This window comes from Callorhinchus milii, unplaced genomic scaffold, assembly GCF_018977255.1.
Source record: "Callorhinchus milii isolate IMCB2004 unplaced genomic scaffold, IMCB_Cmil_1.0 Scaffold21, whole genome shotgun sequence".
Classification (NCBI taxonomy): domain Eukaryota; kingdom Metazoa; phylum Chordata; class Chondrichthyes; order Chimaeriformes; family Callorhinchidae; genus Callorhinchus; species Callorhinchus milii.
The window spans coordinates 3,778,850-3,803,305 of record NW_024704762.1 but is presented as its reverse complement, the minus strand read 5'-3'; the positions used below and the strand labels follow the sequence as shown (position 1 = coordinate 3,803,305).

The 24,456-nt window shown below is 42.3% G+C and overlaps 1 protein-coding gene across 1 annotated transcript in view; it reads right to left on the bottom strand.

Moving 5' to 3' along the window:
- Positions 1-8,305, bottom strand: part of LOC103183543 (ELAV-like protein 1) — a 28,833-nt gene extending 20,528 nt beyond the window's left edge. The window contains exons 1-2 of the mRNA XM_042342843.1: positions 8,076-8,305; positions 1,968-2,197 (exon numbers count right to left, since the gene is read on the bottom strand). Of these exons, the coding sequence (XP_042198777.1) occupies positions 1,968-2,178 (211 nt within the window). The 5' untranslated portion in view covers positions 2,179-2,197; positions 8,076-8,305. The remainder of the gene's footprint in view (positions 1-1,967; positions 2,198-8,075) is intronic.
- Between the last annotated feature and the right edge of the window lie 16,151 nt (positions 8,306-24,456).

Sequence of the window (24,456 nt, the reverse complement as noted above, 5' to 3'; positions counted from 1 at the left end):
TCAGAATAGATGCAATGAAAGGGCAGCAAAACACTTTCATTAAAACAAATAGGACTTCTATGTGACCCAGTCAATCGCATGGAAATAAACAGCAGACATTAAACTGCTTATTTCAACATGGAAGGACATCACAGCAGTAGTAATAGTTTCTGAAAACCAAATGATACTATAAAAATCAAACAGTTAACATTATAATGGGCTTTGTTATAACATGTATTCCCTCACAGCATGCATGGGGAATGAATTGCAACATTTACTTACCAATAAAATCCAAAATGTGCATAGAAATCTGTACAGTTCGCTTCAAACCACTCTTTCGCATTTCAAAATGATTGTATGCCTGTCTGCGCACTAGAAATGGTCCAGTTCTGGGTCAACAGACTGTTGCCTATGTCACTTCTCATGCAGTATGCAGAAAGTGACATTGGTGGCAATCCAATCACCCAAAAGATGGTCACGTTTAACATAGGACACAAGCCTGTTTTTTTTTGTATGTATGAACAGTGAATGCAGAAGTTTACCCTGTTATAAGGTGGGTTTGAAATTTATGGACCCCCAATTACCACATTTATAACAGGTCCCTATTGCACATTGTGTACCAAGATAGAACATAAATTAAGTTTCAAAATTCAATCAATGTAAATGGAGGGGCAAGATTTACCATGGAGCAAACTGCAAAAATCTCATCCTAATGATGGAACAGCTGCTGCCACTGTTATTGCACAGCTGGTAAAACTACAGGGTAGCACTAAACTTCACAGACCCGAGGGACCCAGGTTCGAATGTCCAGTCTGTGCTAAGTCATCTGCTCTGAGTCGGGGCAGCAGTTAGGTGCTACAAATGAACTCAGCTCTCTGGACCAGGGAAAAAGAAAATGCGAGTTCACACCCCTGATAAGCTCTGATGAGCCCTGCTGGAAAGTGCACACATGGTATTGGACGAGAATTGTACATTTCAGTCCGTGATGCGTTACACAGTGGAATAGTTTGCTGAGAGTGAAGCTAACTTGTAAGGAATGACTAGTTGAATATAATTTTGCAAATTATATAGTACAAAGTCACATAGACTACAAGGTTGCAGGTTCACTGACTAGCTTGAGTCAAATTTGTTAATCTCAGACAGCACAGTGGCTGAGGCACTGCAACTTCTACCACTATTCATGAAAAAAATATTATTCATGGATTAAAATTAACATCAAAACAGAGTTACCACTTCTAATCATTATTCAGAAATCTCCACTGGAAAGTACATACAAGGAAATTTGGCAAGATCAGAATGGAGTTCAGGCTTGATGCCCTCCATGATGGAATACCCTGCTAATTTCATTTCAGACATCTCGAAGATGTGATAAGGCGCTATACCAAATGCAAGGATTATTATTATTATTCTCTGTGAATGGGCACTTAAGCAACAGATACCTGTGCAACTGCACATCTGCATGAGTCAATACCTTCAAGAGAAAAATAAAATGCAAAGAACAGCAAAACTATTTAAAGTTTAAATAGGCAGATATCTGTAGACAGGAGAAAAAGAAAGTTCTGCATTTTAAAACGAAGACAGTATTTCATAATAGCCACTTTGACGCCTTTCTTCTTCACACATTGGTCCTTTACTGCAGTCAAATTACTTTTAACACACGATGCCCTCTGCTGTAGAACAGTACTTAGTCCAAGATAAAACCCAGCTTTCACTGTAGAGAAAATCTACAGACATGCCCCAACTTTCGTTTTCAGTAGTCCATTGTTTTGTTACAATAGCAACATCAAGTACGAACGAAATGCATGGCCTTTCCCACTTAACTGAGTCAGGAGGACTTCTTCAGATTCAATGTTTTCCAGCAGCTCGTTTCAAAGAAATTAAGCAGAAGAAAAAAAGTGAAAATCTAAGTGGCTATCAGAGATTCACTTAGTATCTAAGAAGAATTAAAAAAGCAGCATTGGCTGCGACTTTACCTTTATGGTCCTTACCTGCGACCTTGTCGCGGATCAGTTTGGCAGACTCCACCTCTCCTATGCTACCAAAAAGGCTTCGCAGCTCATCCTGCGTCATGTTCTGAGGCAGGTAGTTGACAATTAAGTTGGTTCTCGCATTGTCATCCCCGTGATCCTTGCATTCCTCAGCCATGAGATCGAGTTCTCCTTGGTAACCGTTACCGTAGCAAGAGGAGTCGTTTGACATTTCACAAACAAAATCTCACCTGTGGAGGAAAAAATTACAATTCACATATCATATATATATATATAGGAGCAACACAGACAGCAATACTAATCAACTGGAAGAACTAATAATGGTGTATGGAGGAATGGGATAGAAGAGAGGGAGATAGGAAGGCTATAGGAAGACATTTTCCCTTTCACGTGCAAGGATTTACATTAAAAAAGTTGGCTAAGAATTATCAGACAAGGAAATGGGCTTCATTTCAATGTATTCTTTGAAGTGAAAGTGTATTCATGTCAGAAAAGGACAGTCCATTTTTCCTTAAATTTGTACTACTGAACCACAGTTAAGTAATGGCTCATTATTTCTTGTTATTTTTGTACGTTATTCCAAAATTTCACAGAAAACTAAACTAAAATTGAGAACAGACGGTACCAAAAAGATGCAATGATATCACGAGAGCCAGCCTGCAATCCACACAGTTGAATTAATATGTTATCTGATGATCAACAGAAAATATGAAGAGCTAAATGATAGCACTCAGAACTCAAGAAAACAAAAAGACATCAAGACAGACTATTCACAGGGTAAAATATTTTACATCCCACAATTCATCATATACCTTTTAGATTAGAAGATTCGGTATGCATCAAATTGTAAATTTATAGAAGCCGAAATCATAGAAAAAAAAGGAAAGACAAATCAAGAGAAATTAACCAAAGTATATGTATAGTTTGAGCTAATCTTTCTTTTCACTGCTGCTCACCAACATTGACTTCTTTCAAACCAAGAAAAGAATTCCAACAAAAAGGAAATGTGCTACTGCAGCATTACTCTTTTGAGGGCGACACTTCCAACCAATATCTTGAACAAGGGCCTCTCTGAGAAATGCTCTAACACACACACATACAGGATGAAAATGTCTACCTACAATTTTTCTCATTGTGAGCTTTCAATTTGAACAATTCCATCGCACACAGCTGCCAGTTAGAGATCAAATGCTTCCATAAAAGAATAGCAGCAACAGGACCAACTTAAGAAGTATGGATCTATTGACTTTCACTTGCTCCATGGATGCCTGAAAGCGTCGTGGAAGCCGATTCGATAACAACTTTTAAGAGAAGTAGATAATTATTTGGGGAGGACAAGTTTCCAGGGCTATGGGGAGAGAGCGGGGGAGTGAGATTGATTTGGATAGCTCTTTTCAAGGAGCTGGCACAGACACGATGGGCCGAATGGCCTCCTTCTGTGCTGCATAATTCTATGTTTGGAAAAGCTTGCCTCTTAACATTCCTTTCCTTCCTTTCAATGGATAGTGAGAAGAGAAACAGCACCGGGTCTCAATGTTGCCAACATCCAATGGCCAGCAGATCATAGAAAAAAAATGGAAAGACAAATCGAGTGAAATTAACCAAAGTATATGTATAGTTGAGCTTCCTTTTCACTGCTGCTCGCCAACATTGACTTATTTCAAGCCAAGAAGAAAAGAATTCCAACAAAAAGGAAATGTGCTACTGCAGCATTACTCTTTTGAGGGCAACACTTCCAACCAATGAACACAGGTAAAAAGGGAAATGCAGTGTGAGGAGTATACTCCTTTCCCAGCAATAAACTTTTTCAATGCATCTGCCTTTTCCCTATGTATTCAATGTATCTGCCTTTACCCCATGTATTTGTGAACCCAATGACCAGAATAACGAGTCAATCAAAGCATATCTGAGTTAGACCCTCCAGCTATCCAGGCTCCTAAATTCACTCAATTTAGCTCATTTCTTTCCTCACAATCCCAATTTACTTTAAACTGAAAGCTTCATTTCACCTCAATGGAGTATAAATGTCAGCATCACCGATGCCTTTTCTATTAAAAATAGCAACTGTATTGCCTTACCTTCAGCATTCATTTCACTTCAAAAGAAAATAGAGAGGGAGAAAACCTGCTCTGATATTCATGGGACATGTTGGTGATGGCAATAGAGAAATAACTAATGAAAATACCAACTTCCAGTAATTCACAATTTGATTCCAGTAATCCCACAAGGAGTCTGCTGGTGCCCGGTTGCTGGTTACTGCTTATGCCCTCATGACATTCATTTGAAAGCAGCTCTCTTTGTTAAGTGAATTGGATATATTTTGGGGCCAAGGTGTCTGATATGCAGAAACCCATCACCATGCTTAAGAGTATCCAAACCAAACTGAGAACTCCATACATCCCACCTGCACATGGATATTTCAGACAGATTAATGGAATGGACACTCTTTCTCTCTCTCTCCGATAGGACACATCCCGCTTACCTAATTCCAGAAAGTATTAGGCGCAGGTAAAACTGCAAAGCTTTCCAAAGCTTTAAATATTAAAAATGATTTGACCCAATATTGTATGCCACAAAATTAAAAGCAACTATTATTATTTTATCTACAGATCATCCTGCTTTAGAATCAGTCAAGAAACTGAGGTCCTGTTTGCTTTGCGATTTAGATAGTGACAGACTCCTGCCACTACAGCATTTCGGATAAAAGTGGAGTTTTCCGATGACATTCAAATTTACTCTCCCCAAAAACTGAATGAATTGCAGAGTCAGCTCATTGTCTAAAGGGACATTGCTGGCACAAATAGCTGCCACATTTGCCTGCATAAGATTCCTGATTAATCTCATTCTGTGAAGTACTGCAAGATGTTCTTTTATGCAAGAACCTATGCAAAAACAAGTTGACATTGCCTTAGTTGATAACTGGACTATCCGGTGTAGAACTGTGCCACAGAGATCACAAAGATCTTAGCTTCTAAACTCTTCACTCACTAAATTAGCCACAGAGAATTAAAACTGACTTCAACTTCAACTTAGGTAGAAGAGAAACAGGGAATAAAAATCCTCACCACTATTTTAGAGAGTTCACCATTTGAAAGAACTTGATTAGATTCAGCTGTGCTGCTTTCCTCCCCCTGCCACAGTCAAAAGGTCTAAGTTATTGTGTAGACTCAAACGTGAATGGCCACTCAGTCTTCTAAGCACTGGAAGACATCCAGTGCCCACAGAAACACTCCTGAATGTACTGGAATCTTCACAGGAATGAATTGTTGTGTGAATGCTTATAAAAAGAAAACAATCCACTATCCGCAAAACACTGAACACTACAGAAAATATAATAAAGCCCAATGTAAGACTATGATGCCATATCAGAACAGTACATTTAAAACTATTGATAGTTACTGTGTCATTCCAATCATGACACACAGCATCAACGCATAATCCAAACACTGCAATTCAAAGGCATGCCTTCCAACATATTCTTAAACCATAAATCAGCTAAAACATTAATTGGGTTCACATTATTACCCAGAATATTAAAGACATAAATGAGCTAATAAACAGGAAATGACCATGTATTCATGCAGATCACTCTGGATTAATTTTAATTTGAACTCACAGCCCAATATAAAATTGGTTCATTGACAGGTGCTCAAACTTTTTAAGTCATATCAGAATGAATGAATCCCATTCACAAAACACATAAAACACCACTTTCTAGTATATCCAGTAAAACTCACATACATTGTGATGTTACAACAATTAATATGATTTATATGATGAGACCATAAATTTAATTCGACTTACGCAAGTCTGATTTGCTGGCAAACTGTATAAATCGTAGAAAATCCAATTTAATCAATAATCCACACAGTGCATGAATAATTTAATGCAGCCGGTAAGTGCGCATTCGGTAGTTTGTCACTGCAGCAGGAATTCAGCACGCGGTGACGGGTCAATACTACATTGCCCGCAATTCATCGATTCTTGAACCATCGCCGCATGTGCACTTACCGGCAAGCATTGGAATCACGAGAAATGAAGTTTCCAGTGATTCAAGAACGGGCCAACGGGTCAAGACTATGCTTCCCGTAATTCAATGCAGCCAGGAAGTAAGTGCAGGAGTAATGGAGGATAGATAGGGGAGTGGCGTTACGAGTTCAGAAGTGATTAATACAAATCGTGCAAAGAAATAAGTGGTTTTGATAGGAACTCTGGAACTCCCTTCACCTCGCTCCCTCCCTTCCTATTTTCAGGTCTCTGCTGAAGATCTTTCTTTTCGATCGCGCCTTTGGTCACCTTCCTCCCCCTCCCCCTGGCTCGGTCCCGGGATCCATTACTGTGAAGCGTTCGGAGACGCCGTCCGTCGTGGAGGGTGCTATATAAATCCAAGTTGTTGTTGTTGAAACGGAATGGGACTTGAGTGAATGTATGATTTAGTTGATTAAATGATTTATAAAGATAAGACTTATGCAAGTTTTACTGTACTGTGAAGAGCTTTGAAATGTCTCAACAACGTCGTAAGGCTCTTTATCAAATGCAAAGATTATAATAAAGACCTCCTTTTTCCCCGTAAACTTGGCACAGAATATTAATACTTTCATGTTATATTAAATACATAGTTTGCTAAATCTTTAATGAAAATTACGCAAACATTTTTCTGAGATATAAGAGTAATGAATGAGTCAGGTTACTCAAGTTGGACTCGGAAGCAGTTCGAGATTTTAAAAAATGTTTTCAAAGAAACAGACCATTAATTGTCATCGCTTAAAGCATTGCCAGGAACAAATATATTCGCAACACAGTTGAAAACAGTATTACTACATTAAATTGATCTTGCAAAGAATCATGTAACCTACTTTACTTTGTAAATAAACAGAACAATACTGCTAGTATAGTGTACTAATACCAGGAACAGAACGCTGATTTGCATTAGCCTAACTTGGTAAACCAATTTGAATCTACCTTTATACGAGTAGAAAAAACCTCTGGAAACAGATGCATCTTGTTCACGTGAGTCAAGACAAAGTACAAAGTCTTGAAAACATCCAACTGCTCTAAACGTTGGGCATTTGGGGAAAATCATAACTTCCAAGTTTATTTTAGGATCTCCCCAGTGGTAAATAGATCTTTACCTCCCAACACAAATTGGGTAAAAACAAATTCTGTGTGTGTGGAGGGAGGAGAGGAAAGGAAGGGTTTAAAATCATAACTTCCAAGTTTAGTTTAGGATCTCCGAGTGGTAAATACACACTACCTCCCAACACAATCTGAATACTAACCAAATGTTGTCTGTGTGTGTGTGTGGGGGGGGGGGGGGGGAGGAAAGAAAAAAAAAGGTGAAAAACCAGGTCAAAAACTAAACGTAAACGCGAAATTAAGGCAATTTTTGATGGGATTTTGTTGTGCCAAAGGCGGCTGTTACGACTGCTTCACCCGCATTGTTCGGACCAGTGCAGTGGCGCTGCGGCCGAACCAAACGCTTCATTCACCTGTTATCCTCGCTAACGGTTACCGCTCGCCCCCCCCCCGTCTCTCCAGCCCACATCCCGGGATGGACGCAGGTGCGGCCTGGCCTGACCCCGGGGGGGGGGCGCTCACAAACACCCACCCACCCTCCAGCCTCTCCCGCCGCCGCCGCCTCAGCTTTTTCAACCGAATGCAACGACGCGCGTTTCGGAAAGCAACGGGGCCCCGGCGGAGACCCCGCGGCCTAGCCCGCAGGCGCGGAGCCTCGGCTCTCACGTTTTCTCCTCCCGCCCGCCGCTGTTTAGAATCCCGGCGCCCGCCCTCGAGGCCCTCGCGCGCCCTGACAAGACCGGGGCCTGTACGTTAAACCGCGCCTCGGGAGCGAGCCGCGGCGTTTTCCTCGTGTAAAAAAAAACACACGCCGGGTGCTTCATTCGCCGGCCGCCTTCGGGGGAAACGGGGGTGGTTAGTCACGCCCAGGCCGAGGCTCCGGGTGGGTGGTGTAGGCCGCGAGCGCCGCATGGCGATATGGCACCGGCCGGGGCCCCGCTCCCGCCTCCCGGTCACTGTGGCTACCGTTTACAGCGATGTTGTCGCGCGTTAAGCCGCCTTCTCCTCTCGCGGAGTGAGCCGGGCACTTACTTGTATATTACTCCCCAAAATGGATGCTGAGTCGGTGGGAGGGAGAGAATGTGGGGGGTGGGGAGGGGGGAAGGGGGAGAGGGGTCTCGGTGGCGGCGTATCCCGGCCCCAGGGGCTGAGGGTGAGGGGAAAGTCCGGCCTCGGGGGGGAGGAGGAGGAGGAGAGAGAGGGGAAAAAACCGTTAAAATCAAACAAAGTCAACCGCGCGCTCCGGCAGCTGCGCGCGCACCAACAGCGGCGCTGGGGAGCAGGGAGGGGCGCTCCGCCAATCACACCCCCCCAAACCTCGCCTCCCTCTCTCTCTATTGGTCAGAACGCCCGTCAATCTTGATCTTGCCCCCCGCCCCGCCCCCCCCGGACCTTTCCGGCGCTCCCATTGGTTCGCGTCCACGTCAATCCGTCTCCTGCCTCGATTCGATTGGTCTCCGCACGTGTCCGTCAAAGCTCACTTAGAGCCCGCCCACCCCTCACATTGGTGCCCGCCCACACAGCACAAAGTGCTTTCTGTTCACAATAATAGCAATAATAATAATAATATTATAATAATAATAATCCTGGCATTTCATACAGCGCATTATTCACGTCTTCGAGACGTCTCAAAGCGCTTCGCAGAATATCCTGTAAAGTGAATTGACGTGACTGGGTATTTTGTGGGCGAAACACAGCAGCCAAATGACCAAATTATTATTATTTTTTGGAAGGGATCGTTATTCTCGGAAAAGCGATCCGCCAATCGACTAACAACCGGGCAGCTGCTCGCTGCTAGGTAAACCGTGGCGTGAGGAGTTAAGGAAATTTGCCCAACATTTTCGCCCTGCCCGGGAATGCTCCAACCGCAGAGCGACAAGACTCCGCAGATTGGTTTGGAAGCAAAGGCTCTTCGGTCCATTCTGATCTTATCCTTCCAGAATAGTTTCAACCACACATTAGATAGATTTCTATTAGGAAAATAATATCTCGGGATACAGTATATGGTTTGGGAACACGACTTGTGCATGCGACTGCCAGGATGGTGGAAAGCGAATTGGAGGGCAAACTTGGTCTTATTTCACCTAGCAATTCTTATGTAACACCCACCCTACCAGACCCCCATCACAGCATCCAGCTTGCTTTTTTTTAAAAAAGAGTCCCAGTGTCCTAGCCCTTGTGCCAGTCGTTAATGAATAAAAGAAAAAATCTTCCTGTTGTCTATTCTCAATTTTCCCTTTGCCACTCGAAATCCATGTCCTCTTGCTTGGCAGTCTTGGTGCACGCGAAAGTATTGTTCTGGGTTCTTTATTTTTTCAATCCCATTTTAAATTTTAATACACATCTGACCAGGGCAGTGGAGTCGCAGGAGGTGGCAGAGGTAGGGTGGGGTTGGGCAAGGCTACAGAGGCATTTGAAAATGAGGGACTTGCTGACCTTGTTTTCCAAGGTTTATCAAAAAATCAGATGAAGAAGGCCATTCACTCATATGAAATAATCCTTCTAATGCACCAATTCTATCTGGGATCAGTAAGAGAACAAACTGTGATCTGAAGCTGTGGCCTTTTAAGAGATTCACTCAGATCATTTCAGTTGAGAAGCGCTTTGGGACGTCTGGAAGACGTTAAAAGTGCTATATCAAATGCAAGGATTATTATTATCATTTCATTTAGGTTCTGTTAATGTATGAACGTGCTTGAAGCAGGTGGCCTATAAATATAATAATAGTAATCCTTGCATTTGATATAGCACCTTTCATGTCAGGAAGAAATCTAAAAAATGTGCTTCATTGGATTTCGTGTGAAGTGTATTTTGCAAGCGAAACATGGATGAGTGCATAGCAGTCAATAGGTATCCAGTCTCCAAATATCTAGTTTATTTCAAGTATACTATTTATCCTTTTGGTAAAAGAATAGCACACATTGTGACTAAACAATGCAGTATTCATAAGGCTTGTGAAATGGCTGGAGTTGATTGATTGTAATATTGAAGGTGAAAGTCTTAAGTAACTGAAGGGTTATCTGGTCCAAGGTTCCTCCCATTGAGAGGGAGATTAAGATCAGTGTTCATTATTCCATATTACAGCAAAAGCAGTTTGGAGGAGGCTTTCCCCAAAGATTTGACCTGGAACACCTTGGCTCAGTTGATAGCACTCTCACAAGTTTCAAGTCCTACTTTGGGATTTGAGCTCAAAATCTAGGCTAACACTTCAGCACAATACTGGGAGAGCACTGGATTGTCACAGACTCCATCCTTTGGATGAGACATTAAACCAAGGAACTGATCTTGCTAGTGATATAATTTCCCAATTTTTAAAAAATAATAATTCTTGCATTTTGCCCACAAAATCCACTTTACCATATATCCTGTGAAGCACTTTTAGACATCTCGACAACAACAACAACAACAACAAGATTCCATTTATAAAGCGCCTTTCACGTCAGGAGGACGTCCCAAGGCGCTGCACAGTTGGGTCATGACCCGAACAGGGGGAAATGGTCAGGGTGAGGGGAGGGAAGGGAGGGAGCGAGGAAGGGGGAAATGGTCAGGGTGAGGGGAGGGAAGGGAGGGAGCGAGGAGGGGGTAGAGAGTCGAGAGGGGAGCTGAAGGCTCGGTCAAAGAGAAAGGTTTTGAGACCGGCCTTGAAGGAGGAAAGGGAGGAAGCGGCGAAGGCACTGGGGGATGGAGTTCCAGAGCCTCGGGGCTGAGAGGCTGAAGGCCCGACCACCGATGGTAGGGCGATTGGGGCGGGGGACGTGGAGCAGACCGGAGCCAGAGGAACGGAGGGTACGGGCAGGTAGGTAGGGGGATAGTAGGTTGGAGAGGTAGGAGGGAGCAAGGCCGTGAATGGCCTTGTAGGTGAGGATGAGGATCTTGAAATCAACGACATGATGAGGCGCAAATGCAAGGATTATAATTATTATTTGGTATAACGCCTTTCATTAGGAGGTTGCCTCAAAGTACTTCACAGGATTTATTGTAAAGTGTAGTGATTGTTCATTTTGTAGTTGACATTTATTTGCTAAATAGTAATATAACCAGGAATTCACTGGAGGTGGTACTCTGACTCCTGCTTCCCTCACTACCTTTCGAGTTAAAGGGCAAGTGTAACATTGCTCCAAACAAATCTCAAAAGCTGGAAACACAAGTTCAGTTGGCTCATTGGGGTGTTGCAAAGGGAGGCCAAATTCACATACTGGACACCTGTACAACACCTGCAAGCTTCATGGCATATGTTAATCAATAAATAAATTAAGCTTGCCTTTGGCTAGGTAGGTTAGTTGGTTTTGCATTGGGTTGGTTCTGCCTTGGGTTGCATTGTTCATTAGGGAACAGCTGTAAAACATTTCTATTTCCCATACTCAATGTCTGTCTGGGTCAGCAGAGGCTCTGTAGTTTCATCATCAGTAATTGTCTTTCAGTGCTCCAGGTGCAAAAGATTGTCCCAGACAGTCCAATATCTCTCTCTCTCTCTCTCTCTTCATGCCCTTGCTCTTCAACAGAATCCGACTGCTTCTCAAACCTCACAGATGTTGTGCTTGATGGTTTCTCTTTCACTCATGTGATGAACACCACATCACTCTTGCTAAAGATGGAGTTCCTGGGGATGGTCTGTCCTCTCCCTCTGCTCAGCAGTCTCCGGCCTGCTGTAATCCGTCCCCACCCTTTGGAACGCCATCCCACAGTCCCTTCGCCTCCTTCAAGGCATGTCTCAAGACTTTCCACTTCAACCCCACCTTTGGTCACCTTCCCACCCCTACCCTCCCTACCCTCCACCCCTCTTGAATCCCAACCCTCTGCTCGGGTCCAAATCCCTGACTTTCCAACGCCTTGGGATGTTCTCCCAAAGTGAAAGGTGCAATACAACTGTAATTTGTTTTTGTTGAATACATATTGGTCTTTTGATCTATTATAATTTTGAAGCATTACCTGGACGAGGTTGCCAGGGCAACCAATAAAACTTGTAACAAGCCACAGACGTATTGAACAGGGTTTTTCCATGTGACCAGAAAATAAAGCAGCGGCAGAAGGTTCAAGCCATTAATCATCAGGCCAGAGAGGACAGTGAGGGCAAAGAGCTCCAGCTTCTGGCCAATCAACCAGGGCTCCTCCATCTCCAACAACAACTTGCATTTATATAGCACCCCTTCACATCAGAAGGCGTCTTGGAGCACTTAAATCTCTGAGATTTTCCCATCCCCAGGAAAATGTTAAATACGCCAAATGGTGAGATGTGGAATGTTTATTCCCTTAACGTAAAGCGATTTCTCACTTTTACAAGTGAATAGATTCCCCTCTCCCCCAACTTTTAGTATCCTCCCAACATCAAATGCAAGGATTATTAATAGTATTATTACTCTGTCTTTTCCCAAAAGCCCTGTAGATCATTCCTCTCTGGATGTTCATCTAGTTCCCTCTTGAAATGCGAATAACCAGTTCCCTTTGGATGCCAGTGCTTATGTGATAAGTTCCCTCCCTGACTATTCCTGTCAACGAGCCAAAATATTTCAAGAATTTAACATAATAATAATAATAATAATCCTTGCATTTGATATAGCGCTTTTCATGTCGGGAGAACGTCCCAAAGCGCTTCACAGAACACACTGTAAAGTGAATTGACTGTATATTTGTGGGCGAATGCGGCAGCCAATTGCCCACTTGTCCCACAAACAGTCGTAGATTGAAAATGACCAATTTATTATTGTTTTTGGTTTTGGAGGGATTATTATTAGGCTCTGTGTGGAGTAAGGAAACTTGCCCAAGGTTTCACCCTCTGCCTGGAATTGAATTCAGGTCTCTCACTTGCATGTGCCTCTTCATCTGTTTATTATAATAATGACAACAATAATGATAACAATGATAATTAATAATAATAAAGCATACATTTGGTATAGCACCTTTCATGTCACCTGACTCAAAGTGCTTCACAGGATATATTGTAAAGTACAATGACTGTGTTTTGTGGGAAAACGCCACAGCCAGTTTGCACGCACACATCAAGTAACAAGCAATAATAATTAACAATAATAAAGAGAATAAAGTAACTCCACAATCTGAGAGTAGACATTAACCACTGGGTTTCCTCCCTCAACAAGGCGCTGGACAGTCAAGGATTTGCACCCAAGCTAGGGATTAGGAGGGGTGGAGGGTAGAGAGGCTATGGGTAGGAGGTGATCGAAGGCACGGTCGAAGAGGAAGGTCTTGAGACTTCCGCTTATTTCCTCTGGTGACCATTCGCATCAGTAACTTCATTCTGGAGGGGACAAGAGATTCAACAACAACAAATTACATTAGTATAGTGCCTTTCACGTTGGGAGAACGTCCCAAAGGCATTGGACAGTCAGGGATTTGGACCCGAGCAGGTGGTTGGGATCAGGAAGGGTGGAGGGAGGTAGGGTTGGGGTAGGAAGGTGACCAAATAAATTTATTTATTCAGATAATTCCATGGTATGTTTAAACCACTGGGGGGAGGACTTGAGCAGTGCAGAAAGAGATCATCTGTTTTGACTCCAGTTTCTGCGCTTCATAATTATTTTGACAAAAACCAATCACTTGGAACAAAAATGACTCATTTTATAATTTATAAAAAAACAACCTATTTTAACTCTGGAAAATGAACATTACTCCAGGCATTTAAACAGGTTTCCAGCATTCTACTCATGGCTCAATGAGTTTGTGCAGTGACCGTATTAATAATAATCCTTGCATTTAATATAGAACCTCATCACATCACCGAAATGACTCAAAATACTTCACAGGAAGGTGCGGTAACCGTTTATGCGTAAGCAAAAGTGGCAGCTAATTTGCACACAGCAATAGGACACAAAATTTTATAGGCATTGAGTCCCTTTCCTAATAAGGAATACCCAATGACAATTTAGTTCACACCAATTACTTGATGTAATTGGTGCTTTTTTTATGGTGCAATGAGATCCACTCATCGATTGCCCACAGGATGTGCTTCAATCCACTGGGATGACAATGTATCATCAGTGGCTCTGCCCCCTGGGTCTAATCAATCTGTCTTATCCGACCAAATTGTTGCCATTGAGGCTGAGTCCGATATGTTGGCACCAAAAGTTTCATTCCTTAAATAAAAGCGTTTAAATAGAAGGAATTAAACTTATTATAATCCTGCGTGTGCACTAGTTTCGTTTTATTTTCCCGAAAGCAGTTATCAAGCTATCAACCACATATGTAATGCTTTGCTGGTTCATGCTCTCAATTCTTACAAAAAAACACTGCAAAATATGTTTTAACAGAGGATAAATGCATAAAAAAACAGGTGCGACCGTAACAATACCAAGATGCAATACATCTATCAGTTTATTGCATGTTGGTATATCAAAAAGTACTTCTCCCGAGTTCTTATATTCATAAGCTACAAACATGGAATCCAAAACTCTGCCACCAAATCCTCACCCGCAGCAAACTCTGCACAGCCATCACCCCAGTCCTCAGATGCAGATTGCAATGCAAATTGCATTGTTTCCCAATGGATCAACTTCACCTCACCTATAAATCCTTTCACGTGCTAGTATCTCCCTATCTCTGTGACCTTCTTCTACCCCACATTTCTCCCCTCCCCCCCCCCCCACCCCATCAGCCCCCCCAGCTTGGCTAAGATGGGCCTGCTGCGTGTCTCCTACCATCATTGGCCAAACTTTTAGCCTCTATGCCCCTCAACACTACTAACTCCCTCCCACTACTCCTCTGTTTCTAACCCCCCACCCCCACCTGTCTTTAAATCCTGTCTAAAATCTATCTCTTTGACTGTGCTTATGATCATTTCCCATTTCTTCCTTGCTAGGCATCCACTCCCATCCTTGTGAAGTTCCTCAAGATGTTATCCTACATGAAGGGTGCCGTACAGTATAAAGCATATGTTAATGTTTTTGATGTCAATGCCCCACCCTTTTGCCACCCATCTACTCCCGATACTCTGTATACAAGCTGCTCACTTGTCCCCAATGCTGATATCCTCTGGCAGCACCTTGGGATGTCCTCCCGACGTGAAAGGCACTATACAAATGTAATTTTGTATTGTATTGTAAGAGTGGGAGATTGCACAGGGAATGACGTCTTCAGCAGAAAGTAAATTAATTTGATTAATATGTGAGATGGATCTTCAGCCTCAGGATCCAAGGTCTCTGCAAACTTCACTCAAGTCACTGTGACCGATTGTCTTCCATAATGACACACTTTATAATGCACTACGGAGATAATGTAGTGCTCCCCCAAGCACTGCATTGGAGTATCAGCCAAGACAAGATCCCGAAGTGGAGTTCAAACTACAACCTTCTGCCTCAGAAGAGAGAGTTCTCCCGACTGAGCCAGGCTGACACCTGAAACATGAAATTTCTCACATTTACAGCTTTTACACCTCTGTCTTGCCCTGGCACCTCCCTACCTCTCCCACCTGCTTACTCCCCAACCCATTCCCTGCTGCCTCCTTCAACTGGCTCCAATTCCTGCATGTCCCTTGTGCTCTCTGTTCCACCATGGGTGGCCCCAATTTCAGTCATAATGCCCGAAACTCTTGAACGCTTTCCTCAATCCCTCCTCCTTGTCCCTCCTTCCACATCCTCAGGTCGCGCCTGAAACACTTCCTTTACGACCGTCACCTCCCCTCTTCCCCCGGTTCGGCCACTGTCAAGCGCTCTGGGACGCTATCCTGCACGAAGGGTGCTATATAAATGCAAGTTCTTGTTGTTGTTGTCGTTGTCTTATAATTGAGCCTTTTGTATTCATGCCTATGGTATTTTTAAACAAATCTCTTCCCTTGTGAAATTACCCTGTACAATTTGGGGCACAAAAAGAAGCAGTTCAATGTTCTAGTGCTACCATTTTGCCACCAGAGGGCAGAGAAAGCAAAGGATTTCAATCACAAAATCACTGGATTAGTTCAGATGAAGAAGACGCTTCAGCCAATCTGATCTCATCCCTCCAGAACACCCACCCTACAGTGCTCCATCACACCATCAAACTGCTTTTTAAATGAGTCCAGTGTCCTGCCCTCAACCACCCTTCCTGGCAACCTGGTCCAATGCCTTGGGATGTCTTCCCGATGTGAAAGATGCTACATAATTGTAAATTTGTACTGCATTGTTCCACTTGTTAATTAGCCTCTGAGTAAAGAAAAAATCCCTAGTTTGTAACTCTAAGCTATATCCTTTTGTTCTACTGTCTTGTTGCATCCTGAAGTAATATCTGGGTTTACTTTATCAATTGCATTTAAAATAATAATATAATAATCCTTGCATTTGATATAGCGCTTTTCACGTCGGGAGGATGTCCCAAAGCGCTTCACAGAACACACTGTAAAGTGAATTGACCGTATATTTGTGGGCGAACGCGGCAGCCAATTGCGCACAGCAATGTCCCACAAACAGTCATGGATTCAAAATGACCAATTTATTATTGTTTTTTTTTTTTGGAGGGATTATTATTAGGCGTGTGGAGTAAGGAAACTTGCCCAAGGTTTCACCCTTCCGGGAATCGAACCCAGATCTCTCATTTGCAAAGCGAGTGCTCTAACCACTGAGCTACAGGACTCCACGATCAAAACACTGAAGAGATACTAAATTCAGATTGATATGGCACTTTTTTTAAACAAATTAACTTGCCATCATAATAGTAATCCTTGCATTTGATATAGCCCCTTATCATGTTGTTGAGACATCTCAAAGCGCTTCATAGTAGTCCAAAGAAGAATATTCATTTTACTCTCACAACAAGTGAGAGTGCACACAGAGTAAATACATGTGCACACAGAGTAAAGCTTTACCAACATTTTATTTTTTTTCAGAGCTCCAATTGGAGAAGTTTATGCAAGTCTATCATATGAAGAGACAGGAATCCAATTGTCCATCTCAATGATGATGATGTATCTGTTTAAAGCGAAGGCCGCAATAACCACAAGTTCCAACTTTTGTATCTTTGTCCAAGTTTATATACACCTTAGGATGTCCGAGGGCTCCACCACCACCATCACAGGAAACCACTCTATCTGCTACCTCAGTAATCGGTTGCTCAGCGATTAGATTAATAGCAAACTTTTCATTGACCTCTTTCTGCCGTCCAACAAACCTAACTTTTCTGTAGTCCGCCTCATCATAAACCTGGCCGGTGTGAGTTACTTTCTCCGCTCCCCGCGGGTGGTGAGTGGTGAGGGCCGGGGCCTGGAGCCGCATATAAATGTATATAAATGTATATAAATATAAAGTATATAAATGTATATAAATATATACATATATAAAAATATAAATGTATATAAATGTATATAAATATAAAGCTGCATATAAATGTATAAATGATATACAACCCAAGAGATTCCCTTGGAGTTTTCTTCTCTGATGACTGGAGTCTTAGCTTGTCTAATTGTGGCTCGTTCCTCTAACACTGGGCATCATACTTGTTGTTCTCTGCACTGGACGTCCTCCCGGCGTGAAAGGCGCTCTATAAATGCAATCTTTATTGTTGTTGTTGTTGCACTGCCTCTAGGTCCTGAACAGCAGGAACCAGAACTGTATGCAGTACTCCTCGGTGTGGGCTGACCACACTGTACTGCCTGAGTTTGACATCTGGGGGTCCAAACTCAAGGAAATTGTGTCAGCCTCACAAGGTTAAATCAATATTTTGTTTGATCAACCGAGAGTCATGGCACATGGGGAAACCCATCACCATGTTTAAGTGTATTCAAACTAGACCGAAAGTTCAGCATATGTATCACCTACGTGTGTAAGTAAGCCCTGTGTGTGGAATAGAATGCGCGCTCTCTCCTTGGAGGGATGCAATCTGCTCACCTAATCCTGGAGAGTATTAAATTCAGGTTGGCAGAAGACAAGGCTTGTGGGGACATTAGTGTGTATGTTGGAGCACCGGTGGAGCTAGCGAAATGTTAAACCAAGGGCCATCTGTTTGTTCAGGTGCTTGTTAAAGACCCCATGACGCATTTGACAAGAGAAGAAAGTTTTTCCCTGTGTCTTTACAAACAATCCCCTAGATAAAATTGATCATTCACATGATAGCTGTGTGTGGGACATTGCTGTGCGTTCGGCTACAAGTCACTACGTTTTACAGAAAATCCTGTGAAGATATTTTAATCATTAAAAGTGCTACTAAAATCAGCCTGGCTCAGTTGGTAGCACGCTCACCTCTGATTCAGAAGATTATAGTTTTTGGCTCCTCATAGGGACTTTGAACCTATGGTCTAGGCTGACACTCCAATGCTGTGCTGAAGGGTACTTCATTGTTGAAGGTGCCATCCCTTGGATGACATTTTAAACCAGGGTTTCCTCCGTCTGTTCAGGTGAATGTTTAAAAGAATGTTTATTTGAAAGAAAAGAAGGGAGTCTCTCCCGGTGTCCTGACCAAATACATTTGGTCACTTGTTTCATAGCTGTTCATGGGACGATGCAGTGTGCATTTGGGTTGTTGTGTTTGCCTGCAAATGCACTGTTACTGCGCTTTAAGTCAGCTCTCTAAAATGTCTTTCAACTTTATAGCTGCTCTATCAAATGCACAAATTCTTAAAATCCTTCAATACAATTCTACAAGAATAGCGCCTGTCACACAGGGTTGGGTCTCAGAGCGCTTGACAGTGGCGGAACATGACACCGAGCCGGGAGGAGTTGACTGTGAGTACTACCATTATAATAATAATAATAAATAGTAATAATAATCCTTGCATTTGATATAGCGCTTTTCACATCTGCTAGACGTCTCAAAGCGCTTCACGGGATATTCTGTAAAGTGTATATTTGTGGGCGGCAGCCAATTGCGCACAGCGTGTCCCACAAACAGTCATGGATTGAAATGACCAATTTTATTGTTTTCTTTTCTTGAGGGATTATTATCAGCCGTGTGGAGTAAGGAAACTTGCCCAAGGTTGCACCCTGCTGGGAATCAAACCCAGGTTTCTTGCTTGCAAGACGAGTGCTCTAACCCCTGAGCTGCAGGACTCCTTATTCTAAGCAGATACTGATTTTTTAAAAAAGGAATGATTCAACTGCTTCTGTTGGGGGGCTGTGCACATAACCTTTTCATCTCTAATCTCACTTGAGACTTGTTCATTTTAAATGTAAGTTGGCAGCTGTCAATAGGAGCACAGAAAGGGGAAGAGGTAATTCAACCATTCAAGCCTGTTCCACATTTGCCTTCACAATGACATTCAATCCATTTGTAATTCAATTTCAATTTTGAAAAGTGATTTGTGAAGTTTCTTTTCGCAGAAGTTTTGTTCACAGTAAAAGACACTGCATAAATGTCAGTTGTTGTTCCTGCAATCAATACAATATGCAATACAAATTTACACTTATATAGCGCCTTTCACATTAAGAGAGCATTCTTAGGTGCTTGAAAGTTCTTGGCTTGGTACCTTAGCCGGGGGTGGGAGTCGAGAGGGTTGGGGAGGGGAAAGATGACCAAAGGATATCTTTTTAAATCTTTTAAACCTAGACACCTAGACACTGCTAGTTACTTTAATTTCCATCTCCGTTCAATCTTAACATATTCCTGTGCGTCGGGCTTTCAACTCAGATTCTCAATAAGCATTGTTAGCCTTCGATTGATCAGTACAACTCTACATATGGTGTATTGTAGTGTAAAGTCAGGTGTCCAATTGGTTTCTATGGGCAATCCAATTCAAGATGAATCAGATAAATCTGAATTTTACTCCCCTGTGGATGGAATAGAATTTGGGCTGCTTGTGGGACGTTGCTGTGCCCAAAATTGGCACCACCTTCACCTACAAATACATAGTCACTACACTTTACAGTAATTCTCATAAAGTGCTATGAGACGTTTCGACAATATGATAATAATAATCCTTGCATTTGGTATAGTGCCTTATGACATCAAAGCACTTTGCAGGATATAGCGTAAAATGGAGAAACTGTATTTTGTAGGCAAACACTGCAGCTAATTTGTGTGTAACAAAGTCCCACAACAATCAACTGTGAAGGGAATGAGCAATTTTATTTTGGGGGATTCTTGGCTGGGACACCAGGAAAGAGAAACTTCCTTCTGTTTTCGAATAGCGCCATTGGGATCTTTAATGTCCACCTGAAGAGGCAGATTGGATCTTGGTTGAACGTTTAATCCGAAGGATGGCACCTCCAACACAATGCAGGGCACCCCAACACTGGAGTGTGAGCCTATGCTTTGAAATCAAAGTCTTAATGCAGGTCTTGAACCCACAAACCTTCTGAGTCAGATGTGAGAGTGCTACCAACTGCGTCAGACAAACACATAAATGCGAAATGCTCTCTGAAGAACACTTGGAGCTGCATAACAACCATGCTGGATGCTGAACCCATTCATATTGTGAAGACTGAGGTGAATACAGTATTGTAAGGTCGGGGTATCAAGGGATATAGGGCAAAGCAGGGTAATTGGAGTTGAGGTACAGATCACCCATGTTCTAATAGAATGGTGGAACAGACTCAAGGGGCTGAATGGCTTACTCCTGTTCTCGTGTTCCTCCCATGTCCCCACACCTTTGAGGTCCGTTTGAAACAGAGCACAGGATGGTCACAAAAAACAGAGATGTACCCCCTTTCCCCCCCCCCCCCCCCCCCACAGAACACACCAATGATATCCTCTCCATCGACTTCTTACCCAACTCCTAATCTCTCGGGTGCAGGTGCATGCTCAGTATAAACAGCCTCGCTCAGTAAAAGCCTTTTAGACAAAAGGAGTCTGGAAGGTTGAACAGCTCACTAATCCATCCTGGTGAGAGTACCCCTACCTGAGTATTCTGTGTCTCAGTAAAGCACATTAGTCCCTCAATAAAACCATCTGGTCTGCAGGCAAGTGCCAGCTGAAATATAACTGAATTACCGGAAAGCTTTCGTCCTTCAATAATGCACATTCTTTGGAAGATGAGGTTGCTATAAAATACCGAGCAGAGGCGGCCGTCCTTTTCAGTTTGAGCTGAAAAGCTGGGAGCATAATAATGGCAGCCGGAGCCACTCAGAGAAGAGAATTAATCCCAGCTTCGCTTGCACTATTTGTGAGCGGCAAACGGGGGGGAGGAGTGAGAATCGTGTTTTTAATTAAAAGGCTTTGCTCACAAAATATACAGTCAATTCACTTTACAGTATGTCCATGAACCGCTTTGAGACGTCTCAAAGACATGATAGCGCGTTATATCAAATGTAAGGATTATTATTAAATCATAACCTAGTTTAGTGTTCTGCGTTGACGGCAAGTTACATGTTGGAACACTGGATGTTTCCTGGCGAGGAAGAGTGGGAGGACTGTGGAATTTCACCGCTACAAACAGTAGTCGAGGTCGAGCTTGCCAATCTGTTTTACAAGGGAAAATGATGGGAAAAATGGGAATATTAAAGGTTGGGGAGGTTGTGAGCCAGCAGGAAAACTGCGATTAGACCAGGTGGCAAATGCGCAGAAAAACATGAACCTTAGTGGGTTTGACAGGCTGAATGGACTATTTCTCTGCCGCAAACGTTCTGTGATCCTATTGAACAAAACACAGAGGAATTAATAATAATAATAATAATTTGGTATAACACCGTATCATGTCGGAAGGACATGTCAAATGAAGTGACTGTGTATTTGTGGCCAAACGCTGCAGTACAATTTTGCCCAGAAAGGCCCCACAAGCAGCCATGGCGTGAATGACCAATTTTATTTGGGGGATTGTTGGCCAGGACACTGGAAGAAACTCTTTTTTTTCAAATAGTGCCACTGATTCTTTAATGTCTACTTGAACTGGTAGTTGGGGTCTTGGTTTAATGTCTCATCTTAAGGACATTGCCTACAACAAAGCAGCACTGCATTGGACTGATATCTTAGATTATGTGAGTTCATGTTGTGACTTGTGGTTTGAACACCAACCTTCTGACTCAGAGTCGAGAGTGCTACCAACTGAGCCAGACTGGCACATATGGGATGACATACTGATTTGATATTCAAATGAGACTTCTGCACAAATAATCACATTTGCATTGGTAACTCTTAACAATTGTATGAGCAATAATTAATATTAAATGGGAAGTGAAAAATATTCATTTTAACTTCATTTATTCGTCAGCAAAGAATCGTTCCTATGTATTCTCAGCGCAGATTTACATCGTTTTAAAAATGGACTGAACTGTTTAGCATAATGAGTATACTTTGATCAATCAAGGCCAAGTGTCCCAGAGATGCTGAGCATCAATTAAATCCACATTGTCTAAAATAACTACCTGACTTATAAAGGCGGACTGGTTAATTAATAATTCGTAGCTTATGCCAAGGCTTCATTAGAGATTAGGTTTCACATGTTGCAGTTATTGGATTTTTATTCCTAACAATAACAAAAATAATAATGTAATTTGATGGTGTTGTCAGGACTTAAGTTCAAAGTCTGGGCTGACACGTCTGGAAGGCTGGAAGAGGTATTGTCCTGCAGATGAGATATTAAATATTAATATTAAGATATTATTATTATTATTATTAAAACCTATCCTTCACATGGTGTTAAAGATCCAATAGCATAATTGGAAAAGAGACAAGAATTTTTCCTGGTAATCCAGCCAACAATCCTCTGGATAAATTGGTCATTTCCCGTTTGGGGTCCTTGGCGACTCAAGATGGTTGCCAAATTTGCGTCCAAAACCTCCCCAGTGCAATATGAGTTACCTGTGAAGTGCTTTGAGACATTTTGCTGTGACAGGGTGCGATAAAAATAAAAGTTCTGTCTCCTGAGTTGTCTGGGGTTTGCTCACCTCACTTAGCCTATGGATTTCTTTCTCTGTGAAGTCAGGTGGCTGACTCTGCCTGCCCCTCACATGTAAGTGAATGTGAGTCTCTGCTCCCAACTCTAATCTCAAGGACAGCTCACAGATCGGCTGCTCTGTCACGTGGAGCCTTGACAAATATGCTCTGCAGATCCATTGTGCAGAGTCCAAGTAAGAGAGAGTGTGCGAGCGAGAGAGAAAAAAATCAAATAATTTATTGGGTTTCAATTCAATTAGGTTTTCATGCTGCTATTGAATGTGCCTTGTTTTCTGAATATGTGAAGCTGGCCTCATGTTTAAGGAAAACAAGTTAATAATTGCAACAGACAAGTATTTTCAGAGACCATTCCTTTAATAATATCCCTGCAGTCAAACAGCAGCAGGTGACCTTCTATTAAAGTTGCTCTTTACATACCCTAAACCTGTTCAATTCCAGGCAGGGCTAAACCTTGGGCAAGTTTTCTTACTCCACCCTGATAATAATCCCTCCAAAACAAAACAATAATAAATTGGTCATGTTCAATCCACGGCTGTTTGTGGGGACGCTGCTGTGCGCAATTGGCTGCCGCGTTTCGCCCACAAATATACAGTCAATTCACTTTACAGTGTATCCTGTGAAGCGCTTTGAGATGTCAAGAAGATGTGAAAAGCGCTATAACAAATGCAAGGATTGTTATTATTATTATTACATCCAAAAGTATTGTTCTGGGTTTACTCTCTCAATCCCATTTACAACCTTGTATACTATGTCTATAAAAGCGTTGGCCAACTTGTGGACCGCGGGCCGGATGTGGCCCATTGGGACGTCAACGAATGTCCCCCAATATTCGCACAGACCCAGGTAAATCCAGGTTCGATCGGTAGTGTGTTTTCAGTTTTTGCCTGATTGAATATTCCTTGATTTACGGCATGAATCAAAAATATTCATTCAAGAAAATGTATTTGGCTGTCCGACTATAAAGGTTGGTCTGTAAGGTCACATCAAAACCAAAGAGGACTAAGTTGTCTAACTGTTTCTCATGATTCATTACTTTAACATTGGGATCATCCATATTACTTCCCTCTCTCTTCATGTTTCACCAAAAAAATATACAGCATTGTTCTTGGCTTACTTTTTCCAATCCCATTTGGCACCTGATACACCTCTAGAAGGTCTCCTGTGAGATATCTCTTTTGAACAGCCCTAATTTATCTTGCTGTCAAATTTATCTTCACATCTTGTCTCTTTAATACCGTTTCTGGAGTCTGTGCAGCCTCTTTAAGTCACAGTGACCAGATCTAATCACAATGTTCAGGGTATGGCCTGGCCAGAGCATCGTATGCCTTGAGCCAGATACTAATGTCATGCATCCAGTGACTAACCCCTTTATCCTGGTACTTATCCTCTTTAACCAGCTATATATACATATCACATCCTGCGTAAAGGACATTATACAAATGCAAGTATAATAGTTGTTGTTGTTGTACTCTATGTCTAGCTAGTTACTAATCCCTTTTATCAAGTTACTAATTACGATGAATTAGTTATCGATTCTCTTTGACTACAAATACTGTCAAATTGGGGGAGAGCAAATGTCCCCCAAACAGTCAAGATGGAACCTCAGTGTAATATCTCATCTGTTTAGCTGGATGTTAAAGGTCCCATGGCACTATTTGAAAATAAAATA